This window comes from Bos mutus, chromosome 20 (genome assembly GCF_027580195.1).
Source record: "Bos mutus isolate GX-2022 chromosome 20, NWIPB_WYAK_1.1, whole genome shotgun sequence".
NCBI lineage: Eukaryota > Metazoa > Chordata > Mammalia > Artiodactyla > Bovidae > Bos > Bos mutus.
The window spans coordinates 31,634,579-31,648,063 of NC_091636.1; the positions used below are offsets into that span (position 1 = coordinate 31,634,579).

A 13,485-nucleotide genomic window follows, 5' to 3' on the forward strand; every position below is an offset into this window, starting at 1 on the left:
TAATTAATTATAGTAGAGGAAAATGCCACTAACATTGCACTGTAGCTAAATTAAAGCAAGACAAAACACTTGGTTGCCTTGTTTTCTCAATGGTGGCTGAAGATGTTGGCTTAATTTACACAAATAAAAACCTTACTCAATGACAGAAATTAAATAGTAAACTAAACTATCTCTGAGGTTTGAACAGAATACTCATGAAGTAATTACTCATAATACCCATCCTTTAAAACTGAACACAAGGTTATTAAAGACCAAGAATACTACTGGGAATAAATATACTTCTAACCTTTCTAAAGTAATAAAGAGAATTATTATAATCAACTATAAAACCCTGACGTTTTTGTCAGAATATGACTGAATTGTTCTATTCAGCATGACATTTCTTATTTTACAATAATTTAGGAAGATATTATTGAGTAGTAAGGAATCCTGCTCTTAGCTGATAAATTTAACAAGATCAGATTAAGAGAAGATTACTGTCAGCAATGTAAAAACTTTCTATTCTTAAAGATGCTTAAATACAACCTTTTTTTTTAGATTTTACTTTTTTTCTAACTTACCCTTCAAATTATGTTGATATTCAATGGTATGCTGTAGCCCTTTTATCATATCATGAAGAGTAGCACATTCTAAAACATAAAAGACAAATCTATTTGAATATTTACTTTCTTTTTGGAATTATTATCTCAAAGTTAAAAAATACTTAAAATAATATTTAATTGACAATTATGAGACTTAATAAAGCAACCAGGTATCTCAAAATAAGTCATATAATACACTTTTTTTTTTTACATTGAAGGGTAATTGCTTTATAGAATTTTGTGGTTTTCTGTCATACATCAATAAGGACCAGCCATTGGTACACACATCCCCTCCCTCCCAAGCCTCCCTCCCATCTCCCTCCCCTTACCACCCTTCAGCCTGTCACAGAGCCCTTGTTTGAGTTCCCCGAGTCAGACAGCAAATTCCCATTGGCTATCTATTTTACATATGGTATTGTAAATTTCCATTTTATCCTCTCCACACACCTCCCCTTCTCAGTCCTCCCCTCCTCTATGTCCGTAGGTTTGTTCTCTATCTCTGTTTCTCCATTGCTGCCCTAAAAATAAATTCATCAAAGCCATCTTTTTAGATTCCATATATATATGTGTCAATATACAATATTTCTCTTTTCTCTTTCTGACTTACTTTGTATGATAGGCACTAGGTTCGTCCACCTCATTAGAACTGACTCAAATGCGTTCCTTTTTATGACTGAGTAGTATTCCACTGTATACATGTACCACAGCTTCTTTATCCTTTCATCTGTAGACGAACATCTAGGTTGCTTCCATGTTCTAGCTATTGTAAATAGTGCTGCAATGAACATTGGGGTACATGTGTCTTTTTCAATTTTTTTTTCCTTAGGGTGTATGCCTAGGAGTGGGATTGCTGGATCATACGGTGGTTTTATTCCTAGCTCTTTAAGGAATCTCCATACCATCTTCCATAGTGGTTGTATCAGTTTATATTCCCACCAGCAATGCAAGAGTGTTCCCTCTTCTCCACACCCTCTCCAGCATTTATTGGTAGATTTTTTTATGATGGCCATTCTGACTGGTGTGAGGTGGTATCTCATTGTAGTTTTGATTTGTATTTCTCTTAATAATGAGTGATGTTAAATATCTTTTCATGTGCTTGTTAGCCATCTGTAATAAACACTTTTTAAATCAGTCTTTAAGTCAAATGCACTCCATGATTTAGTTATGAGTTTTCTAAGGCATGAAAAACCCAGTAAAGTAGGGATTCCCTCTATGTGCCTTTAGCAACAGCTACCCTAGAAATAAGGCACATTTGGATATGTCTGGAGAACTGTGAGGCACGTACCCAAGTGGCTTTTCCATAAAAACATTCCAAGGAAAGAGAGTCAGAACATTCCAAGGAAAGAGAGTCAAGGAAAATGAAGTTTTATTCAAAGATAGAGAGTCAGAGCTGGTGAACAAGTGTCATTTGGGAGAAGATAAGGCTTTTCTTCCTCATTGTCCTCTAACCTGTCCTCTTGCCTGAGTCCTAGGACAAGGGAGTAGCGACAAAGAGTAAAAACTCAATGTGTTGGGTTACAAGGCATCAGCAACTTTGGTGCCAATGTCTTCTTGAATAATGGGAGAATTCTGTGCAATCAAGCCCGAAATGTGCAAATAAGCTTTCAGTATGTATATTCTTGGTATCACCGGCAACAGCTAAACATTTGAAGCGGGGCAACAGTGGTGGAGACTTCTGTAACTTTAAGCAGCCCTTGGCTGTAAGCTTCAGGATAGCAGGGGCTATCTTCTGTCTTGTTTAACATTTCTCCCTAGTACTTAGAAGAGTTGTGGTCCATAATAGTCATTTCCTAAATATTTTTTAAGTGATTTGATTGACAGGCATTATAACGGTAAGGAGTAAATGGAGAAACAGTGGTATAAGAATAATAACACACTGCTATTTTAAATGCTTTGCAACTATTCATTTAACCCTTTTAACTCTATGACATTGATTCTAGTATTTGCCTCATTTTTACATATCAGGAAATTGACACATAGAAGTTTAGCAAATTGTCCAAACTCACACTTAAAAGTAGTAGATGGTAGAGCTACAACATGAACTCAAGCAGTCCAGCACTAACGCCAATGATTCTAACTACTTTAATATACCAAGAAGATCGGCGTAGGATCACTTCTTCAGACTAATCTGAATAGGTGAGAGGCCCTGGAAAGAGGGCAGGAATAGAGCCAGAGAAAGACTTAGTGATAGTTATTGCTATCACATTTTTACTATAAGTTTGAGAAACCCAGGTTGCACCAGTTTAAGTTTACAATTATAGTAGCTAAATATATAATGATGAAAACTTCACAAAGAGTAACAGTATTTTTAAAAAGAAAGATTAGGCAATTTTGTTCTTATGTGCTTGGCTTAATGGTTATTAAACATTGAACCTTATTCTCTTTCTTTCAGTTTTAGAGACCTACAGTGGATATTCAGCCACTGTGCATTAGTGTGACATACTTTTATCTAACAGTAAAAAGTTGTCTAGGTACATTAAAGTACATTATTGAATATTTACCCTGTCAGGCATTACATTAAGTACATTATAAACATTATAATCAGTATTCAAACTGATGCTGAGAAATTGGCATCATTATCTTGATTTCACAAAAGGAGGAAGTCACCCATAGATATCTGGTAACTTAACAAAGATTCCATAGTACATGTGTAGGTCTAGGTTTGAACACAGGTTTTTCACATTTTAAATCCTGTGCTCTTAATTCAAGACTTCCTCAGGAATTGTATAACATGCTGATGAAACCTTGAAATTTGGAATCAAAAGAACTGGATTAGAGTTTTTTTCTTCTTTACTTTGTAACTATGACGCTCTGGGTAATGTACTTTTCTCCTATATTAGGTTGTTCTGACAACCAAATGAAAAAATATACTTTCTAAGTTCATTCACAGATATTTAACATTGTTACTGTTTCTCTCCTCTGTGTCCCACAATTTGTATATATTACTTTTATCCATTGTTCACATTACATTTTAGTTAGATGGTTTCTCCCACTAGACAGTGAACTCTTTCAGGTAAAGATATTTATTTTGATAATCCTTACTTCTAATGTTGCCAGGAGCCCGAGAGACATTCCACTCATGACAAAGGTCATGAGGAAGGAGGCTCGGCATACACAAAGGTGGGATCGAGCCTCAGGAGTCCCCCCGGATATTCTCGAGCATCTACCCCCCAAAAAACCAGAGTCTGCCTACTTTATTGCTTTGTGCTCTCACCTCTGACTTTACTGGGGGCTGTCCCCCACCACCATCTCGCTCTCTCTGTCAAAGAGTTAACTTACAGCTCCAATTAATAAAGTTCCTGGGCAACTAGGAGTGTTTAAATCCAAACCCCTCAGATAGCTCTCTAACTCGCCTGACAAGTTTACCCAGACTCCTACAGCTATGCATACGATTGTTTACAGTCTCCCAGCCTCGAGAGGCACAGGAAGCTTAAGATATTCAAATAGTTTAGAGCCTCTCAGAGAGTTAGAAACTGTCAGAATAAAACTAGTAAAAGATTTCATTGATGAGCCAATGCTTGTTGCCAAGTTTCCACATCCCCTGTATTGTATCCTTGAATGTGTATTAATTAATATAGTTTGTATGTAGAAAAAATAAGTAGTGGCCTTGGTGTTAGTAACTTTAGACCCTTAAGGTAATAAATTCTTTCCTTTGTTGTAAACCCATTACACATCCGCCCTATAGGAATGCAATTTTATCTTCGGAAGATGGCGCCAAACCTTAAAATAATTACTCTTAGAGAAAATAAGTCTTTGTTGATAAGTCCTTGTCAAGAGTCATAAAATGTTAATAAGCCTTCTGGCCAGAAGATGATGTAAATCACCTAAACCATTTGTATACGATAAATTTGCAGGAAAGAAACCCTGGTTTTTGATAAGGATCAAAAACTGCTGACTTTGCATCCCCTATTATCCTCTATGTGTAACTTAGGGTATATAAGCCCCTGTTAAAAATACAGCTACGGGCCTTGCTCACCAACGCTTGGTCTCCCCATGTCATTCTTCCCCTTAACTTCCAGCTGAGTCTCCATCTGGAGCATGGATATCCTCTGCGACCATTTATTTGCCTGGGCTTCTAAGACCCACTTGAGAAGGTGTCTAAGGTGGGGCACCTTCCGCTATTCGAGAGGGCGCCTGCGGCCTCCGTGGTCAGAGCTAACCTGGTGTCACGGGTTATATTGATTTTCCGCGTAAACCAAGCTACTCAGCTTCTTTTCTCCACTGAATTTTCCTACTGAGCTATTCTCATTCTATTACTCTTTATATCTTTGATAAATAAATAAATAAATAGGTCGCCTAAGCCGTCTCTCCTTCGAATACCCTGGATCAGCCGGGGCTGGACCTCGGCATAATGTGATGACTATTTCATAAGTGTTCAATAGTTTTTGTATTTATTAACTAAATGAGAGAACCAATGCTGTGAGGGGAGAGTTCAAAACTTCCCATTTTCAGTTAGAGGTCCTATAACTCAGTCTCCATGTACTTCAACTACATTAATAGAAATGAAAGTATTCGGTAGAAGTTAAAAGCTTTATGCAAGTACAAGGTTCTACTCCTCCTTTTTCCCACTCTACCTCCCCTATCGCCAACTCAAAGTTCCCACCATCCTTCATTTTGTTCTGTTGCTGAGTCCTAGTAACAGAATGATGGTTAAATGACAACTGACATTACCTACTTCGTGTATATTACTGTATTAGCTGCTGCAATTAAAAATGGAGGCACAGATCCTGCCATCACTTGTCCTTGCACCTTTAGAAGCACGAATCCAGCATGCATGCTATGCTATACTATGCTAAGTCACTTCAGTCATGTCCGACTCTTCACGACCCCATGGACTGCAGCCCACCAGGCTCCTCCGTCCATGGGATTTTCCAGGCAAGAGTACTGGAGTGGGGTGCCATTGCCTTTAAAGTATGTTATCTCAGTAATTAGCAAATTGAAAACAGAACCCTGAAACTGAAAGTATACCGAATGTTTCCAAACTGTGTATTTTTAAATTTAGAACACAAGGTGGCTCTCTAAACACATTTTTTAAAACAGAAACTGGCTCAGTAAGGAATTTTACCTGGGTCTCTTGCATTGCATGCGGATTCTTTACTAAATGTGAGCCACCACGGAAGCCCCATAAAATAGAAGATCATTCATTATTTTAGAATAATAGCTTTTAATTCTCTTTGCAAAACTTCTCCTACGCATCATTTCTGTTGGACTTTACAGTACAATTTGAAGAACTATCCTATCCAATTCTTAAAAACTAGAGCTCAGAACATTAAGCTATCACTTATATTGTATAATTTAGTAAATCAGTGATTGTTTTAAGGTCAAATTTAGGCTCTACCATTATAAGCAATTTAGGTATTAATATCTATATCATAAATCAGTCGGAAATATTAAATAAAATGTGCATGAAAAGGCTTTTTTTTATAGTAGTTGATCTTCAATATCAATATTGTTACCATCTTGAGCTGGCAAAGGCATTGTTTATCTGATATCAAGTGAAGAAAATACAAAGATATCATGATTTACTTTTGAACAAGTCCAGTCACATACATGGTTTGCCCTTCCTAAGTGAATTAGTACGCACTTCGCTTTCTAAGAGATCATTCTCACTTGTTCTTTCACTTCTATCGTGTATTATTCAGAAAAAGGTCATTAGATTTAGAATAAGTATAACTAATTTTTAAGGAAGTATTTGATTATGTTTTTCAAATAATATACACACATGAGACACAAGTTTAGTGATAAGTGAATATCTTGACAATCTCTGCCCCAAAACTAACCAGTTTCCCTCCCCTCAAAGCAAACACTGTTACTAGGGCACTGTTTATCTTTCCAGGGATCTACAAATATACAGGGGGGAGGGTGTTTGTGCGTTAAAATATATTTTTTAAAAATGATAATACTCTGCTGTGTACATTATTATTTTCATTTACTATACGTGGGAGATTGAAAGTTATGACCAACCTAGATAGCATATTCAAAAGCAGAGATATTACTTTGCCAAGAAAGGTCCATCTAGACAAGGCTATGGTTTTCCAGTGGTCATGTATGGATGTGAGAGTTGGACTGTGAAGAAAGCTGAGCACCGAAGAATTGATGCTTTTGAACTGTGGTGTTCGAGAAGACTCTTGAGAGTCCCTTGGACTGCAAGGAGATCCAACCAGTCCATTCTGAAGGAGATCAGTCCTGGGTGTTCTTTGGAAGGAATGATGCTAAAGCTGAAGCTCCAGTACTTTGGCCACCTCATGCGACGAGTTGACTCATTGGAAAAGACTGATGCTGGGAGGGATTGGGGGCAGGAGGAGAAGGGGACGACAGAGGATGAGATGGCTAGATGGCATCACTGACTCGATGCACGTGAGTTTGAGTGAACTCCGGGAGTTGTTGATGGACAGGGAGGACTGGCATGCTGCAGTTCATGGGATCGCAAGGAGTCGGACATGACTGAGCGACTGAACTGAACTGATGCTATATCATATAAAGATACTTCATTCTTTTTGTCAGTTATATAGTAGTTCATTACAAAATACACCGTAATTTATTTAACCAGATATCCACTGATAGGTGTCACACTTGGAAAAGCTTTCTTCAGTCTTAAAAACATAAAAACAAAACTCCCTATATTCTCTTCTATTGTGGCTTCACTTTTTGACCTTTAATTAACTTTATTATTCAGAAAAGTTTTAGATGTATAGATGGGCTTCCCAGGTGGTGCTAATCTGCCTGCCAATGCAGGAGTCATAAGAGATGCTGGTTTGATCCCTGGGTTGGGAAGATCCTTTGGAGTATGAAACGGCAATCTGCTCCAGTATTCTTGCCTGGAAAATCCCATGGACAGAGGAGCTTAGCGGGCTACAGCCCATAGGGTTGCAAAGAGTCGGGCACGACTGAGCACAGATGTACAGAAAACTTGAGAAGATGCTACAGAGAGTTGTGAAATATCCTAAGCTAAGTTTCCCCTATTATTAATATCTTACTTTAGTACAGTATGTTTGTTACAATTAATGAACCAATGTTGATACATTATTATTAACTAAAATCTATATTTTACTTGGGCTTCCCAGATGGTACAGGTGGTAAAGAAACTGCCTGCCAATGGTCAGGAAGATCCCCTGGAGAAGGAAATGGTAACCTACTCCAGCATTCTTGCCTGGAGACTCTTTATGACAGAGGAGCCTGGTGGGCTGCAGTCTATAGGGTTGCACAGAGTCAGACACGACTGAAGCGACTTAGCACGCATGCATACCTTACTCTGATTTTCTTAATTTTTACCTAATATCCTTTCTCTATTCTCTGATGCCATCCACAATACCACATTACATTTAGTTGTCATGTCTTCTTCAGGTCCCCTTTGCTGTGACAGTTTCTCAGAGCTTTCTTGTTTTTGATGCACTTAAGTTTTTCAAACTACTGGCCAGGTCTTTTGTAGATATCCCTCTATGTGAATATGATGCTTATCTCATGATGAGATGAGGTTAGAGGGAGAAAAAACATAGAAGTAAAGTGCCATTTTCATCACATCATAGCACAGGTACCTACTATCAACATGACATCAAGCTGACCTTGATTTCGTGTTTTAAGTTGTGTATGTCAGATTTCCCCACTATATAATTACTCTTTATCAACCCCTTTTCCATTCAGTATATGTTTCACTATAGGACTGGAAAAGGTCAGTTTTCATTCCAATCCCAAAGAAAGGCAATGCCAAAGAATGCTCCAACTACCACACAATCGCACTCATCTCACACGCTAGTAAAGTAATGCTCAAAATTCTCCAAGCCAGGCTTCAGCAATATGTGAACCGTGAACTTCCTGATGTTCAAGCTGGTTTTAGAAAAGGCAGAGGAACCAGAGATCAAATTGCCAACATCCGCTGGATCATGGAAAAAGCAAGACAGTTCCAGAAAAACATCTATTTCTGCTTTATTGACTATGCCAAAGCCTTTGACTGTGTGGATCACAATAAACTGTGGAAAATTCTGAAAGAGATGGGAATACCAGACCACCTGATCTGCCTCTTGAGAAATTTGTATGCAGGTCAGGAAGCAACAGTTACAACTGGACATGGAACAACAGACTGGTTCCAAATAGGAAAAGGAGTTCGTCAAGGCTGTATATTGTCACCGTTTATTTAACTTATATGCAGAGTACATTATGAGAAATGCTGGACTGGAAGAAACACAAGCTGGACTCAAGATTGCTGGGAGAAATATCAATAACCTCAGATATGCAGATGACACCACCCTTATGGCAGAAAGTGAAGAGGAATTCAAAAGCCTCTTGATGAAAGTGAAAGTGGAGAGTGAAAAAGTTGGCTTAAAGCTCAACGTTCAAAAAACGAAGATCATGGCATCCGGTCCCACCACTTCATGGGAAATAGATGGGGAAACAGTGAAACAGTGTCAGACTTTATTTTTCTGGGCTCCAAAATCACTACAGATGGTGACTGCAGCCATAAAATTAAAAGACGCTTACTCCTTGGAAGGAAGGTTATGACCAACCTAGATAGCATATTGAAAAGCAGAGACACTACTTTGCCAACAAAGGTTTGTCTAGTCAAGGCGATGGTTTTTCCTGTGGTCATGTATGGATGTGAGAGTTGGACTGTGAAGAAGGCTGGGCACCGAAGAATTGATGCTTTTGAACTGTGGTGTTGGAGAAGACTCTTGAGAGTCCCTTGGACTGCAAGGAGATCCAACCAGTCCATTCTAAAGGAGATCAGCCCTGGGATTTCTTTGGAAAGAATGATGCTAAAGCTGAAACTCCAATACTTTGGCCACCTCACGCAGAGAGTTGACTCATTGGAAAAGACTCTGATGCTGGGAGGGATTGGGGTCAGGAGGAGAAGGGGACGACAGAGGATGAGATGGCTGGATGGCGTCACTGACTCGATGGACGTGAGTCTGAGTGAACTCCGGGAGTTGGTGATGGACAGGGAGGCCTGGCGTGCTGCGATTCATGGGGTCGCAAAGAATTGGACATGACTGAGCGACTTATCTGATCTGATCTGATAGTGAAAAAAATCATTGTACACAGCCCACACCTGATGAGTGCCGTGTTATATTTCCTTGAGGCCAAGTCATTTACATAAGCTATTTGGAATTCTGCAGAGATTTATCTCTTCACCCCATATATTTATTTATTCATTTATTTTTATGAATATGTACTCATGGATATACCTGGGGTTTTAATCTAATACTATTTTATTTTGTTGCTCAAATTGTTTCAGCTTTGGTCATTGAGTACTTTTTCACTTGAGTCCTGTATCTTTGACATACCCCATTATTATGCAGTTTTTTCCTTTTTGAGTACTTTATTTCCTGGTACTACAAGATGCTTTCGACTTATATATTTCTTGCCCCCGTCTTAGAATCAGCCATTTCTTCAAGAAGTCCTGGTTCCTTTTGTAATAAGATAGTATTAGAAACTTGGTGCTAGTTTTGCTTGTTGCTATGGATTATGTACCCTCTCAGTTGACATAACAAGGAAGTGTATGTATACGGCTTCTTTTTTTCTTTTCCTGATGCCCAGCACTTTATTAGTAAGGAGGCTTGGTCCACGAAAAGGGAGGCTGGAATGGACAGGACTAACATTCATCTAGGGGGATTTTCCTGGTCATCAGGTGGTTTCTCCATGCAGGTTTAGAGGAAATATGGATGAAACCCACACAGAGTGTATCACTGTGATTGGCAAACAGCAGAAGTAGGAGGGGAGCCCTAGGCATAGCTGGGTTCCTAGGACAGCAGTGTTTCCATGTTGGGCACAGATGCACCTTCCGGGAACTTCTCCAAGTTCCAGGCAACATGGCTGCAGCACACAGAGATCAAGTGATGAGCTTGGAATCTGTTGAAAACAGTGGTTGTCAGGGGGCCAGGGCAAGGCCTTCCACAGGAAGGTGCAGAGCAGATGCATCTGCGTGCCACTCACCATACACTTCTGGAAAAGTCTCTGAACTTGAGGGAACTCAGGCTCTCTTTGTACCTAGCGTTCTCCTGATGCCAGGAATGAGTTGCATGGGAAGACCAGCACTACCAGGCCTGGGGAGAAGTTGTCAGGTAGCTTGTTCAACTGAGTGTAGTCCCAGACCTTTGTGCTGCAGAGCAATGCCACTTTCTCAACGAGTAGCACCATGCCAGGCTGGGTGCCCAGGCTCCCACGCTCCCTGAGGGCTAACGGGTGCACAGAGAAGGGGCAGAGTAGACACAAGAAGGGATGGTGGCAGCTGGGAGCTGAGCAGAGCACGTGGCATGGATGTCTGAGAAGCGAGTGGGACTAGGACAGCATCTTTCTAACACTAAAATTTTTGACCCATCTGAAGTTTCTTCTGGTGTAACTGTGAGGCAGGAATTCAACTGTACTTCTTCCATGTGTTTGAAGGCCTGGACTGAGCCTTGGATTTGTCATTTCTTAGCTGACTGGATGCAGATAGATCACCCTCCTTTGTTTATGTTTCTTCATTATCAAAGTGGAATAATAACATCAGTCCTATCTATATAGTCTTTCAGGGCTATATTAAGGACAAAATGAAATGATAATCTGAAAAGTTCTATGTGAATTAAAAATATTTTACAAATGTAAAATTACTGTTATAGCAAAAAGCACACTCATTAGAATGATTGTTTCTACAGGTAGCAAAGAACTAACCTTGTTTCATTGCGACCTCTTTTGTTTGCATTACTCTTAATAAACAGTTAGCTTTTTCCAACTGCATATCCAGGATATTGTTCTTCCCACTGGATTCTATCATTTTCTATAGAAGAAACAGAATACATTTTATTACCAAATCAATGCCGCTATTTTGATTTTTTTTTAACCTAAGAATATGAAAGTATAAACCATTTAATACCTGAAAGTCTAATAATTAAGTTTGGCACACATTTTTAAATAAGTCAATTTCCTAATTTATCTTTAAAGAGTAACATAATAAAAAGTTAGAATAGGTGAATAGTTATAAAAAGTTATAAAAAGTAAAAATATGACCTAATTTGAACTCCCTTCTTTCCAACTATTCAACCTCCACTCCTAAAACTAACCATTCCTTATAAATATTTCCAAAATATTTTATGACTAAACAACTATAGGAAAGGGTCACATTATACTCTGTTCTGCACCTTGGATTTTCCACTTAGTACTGCTTTCTCAGAGATGATGGCATATAAGCATGTAAAAGTCTTACCTCATTCTTTTTAACAGCTGCATTGAGTTTCATTCACGAATTTAATTTATTTAAATAGTTCCCTATTGAGGAAAATTTGTGCTGTTCCCATTTTTTGCTATTACAGTCAATGAATAAATATTCTCAAACATATATCTTTGTGAATAATGTAATAACTGCCATGTACCCTTCAAACACCTTCAAAAATCATCAACTCATAACCTATCCTGTATAATCTGTACTTCTACCCATTCTCTATTCTCATTGCTTCTGAATTTATCTCAAAGCAACTCCTTGACACTATATTATTTCATTGATAAATATTATCATTTACATGCTTCTCTAAGAGATGACTCAAAAGTACAATCACAATACCATTATGACATTAAAAAAGAACAATATTTCTAATTTAAAATATCTAAGAATATGAGAGATAATCCCAAGTTAAGCTCCAAATGCTTTGTACCAGTTCTTCTCCCACCAAAGTGTTATTTCTTTCTCTCTCCTCTCTTACTTTGGTCAGAATCACTTGGTTAAAAAAACACAAGTCCATTGTTGGAAAAAAGCTCATTATATGAAAATACCCATCATCATGAAAATTTTTTTAAGAGGGCAATACTACATTGTACAGAGGAAAAGAAGGAATAGAGAAGGATGATAAGAAAAAGAGAGAAAATAGAGGAAGGGATTATTCTTCCTCCTATTCCTATTTCACAAATCCACTTCCCAAATCTGATTTATCCACTTACATTTCTCAACAGATATTCCTACTCCTCTCCCAGGCAGAGGAGACAAAAAGCCTAGTATATACTTGGGGATATGGTCTGACATATAATTTGTGTAGAGTTTGGGAGGGGGACTTCAAACAGGTCTGCTTTTAGGCAAAAGAGAAAAGGGAACAGATAGAACAGGAAAGACTAAAAAGGAAATTAGTCATAAGAGTAAGAGATTGAAGATTGAATCTACTTCAATCCTTACTAAACCATTCTTGAGTTTATGGACATCCAGGGTATATACATATGTATTTCCCCTTTAACTTTAGCAAAAGTATATCAATTGTTTGCTCCCTTGCCCCCAAAACATTTTGATACTAGTATTAATGAGTTACAACCACATACGTTCTAAATACAGATTTTAAAAATGAGAGAGAAGGGGCTTAAAAAATACATTTCCATTATTTTTATCTTGCTTCTTTATATATATATATATATATATTTTTTTTTTTCCTAACTCCCTCCATTGACAAAATCTGTTACACTTTCCCTTATATTCTACAATTGTTGGATATCTTTACATACCTTTTCTATCTGTGAAAAGTCATTTATAAGTTTGTCAAGATTCACACTGCTAATCTTTTTCATACATCCTTCGCTGTTTTGATTCATATCTAAACTAGTGAAGAGTAGATAGTGTTAAAACAAACAAACAAAATACAAAGCACTATAATAATGATAATAGTTCAAATACTAAAGTTCCTGTATTCCACTCATAGAGCACATACTTGAGCTCCATTGCACTCAAGAGAATTTTTATTATACCATTATTAACAACGATCAAATGAATTAAGGCTTCTCTACTCTTCTACACAGCCACTCCAGCCAAGTTTTCTCTAAACAAATCTATAATTAGTGCAATGATATGTGCATATGTAGAAATTATTTGTCCCTATTACACAAAAATTATGTCACCATTCATCACTCAGCTCTTTGCCATCAATATGACTGCATTTAAAATCTGATGCATTACTAA

The 13,485-nt window shown here is 37.9% G+C and overlaps 1 protein-coding gene across 1 annotated transcript in view; it reads right to left on the reverse strand.

Moving 5' to 3' along the window:
• Positions 1 to 13,121, reverse strand: part of CCDC152 (coiled-coil domain containing 152) — a 35,504-nt gene extending 22,383 nt beyond the window's left edge. Inside the window, exons 1-3 of the mRNA XM_014477957.2 lie at positions 13,035 to 13,121; positions 11,226 to 11,331; positions 561 to 629 (exon numbers count right to left, since the gene is read on the reverse strand). Coding sequence (XP_014333443.1) covers positions 561 to 629; positions 11,226 to 11,331; positions 13,035 to 13,121 — 262 coding nt within the window. The remainder of the gene's footprint in view (positions 1 to 560; positions 630 to 11,225; positions 11,332 to 13,034) is intronic.
• Positions 13,122 to 13,485: the final 364 nt, after the last annotated feature.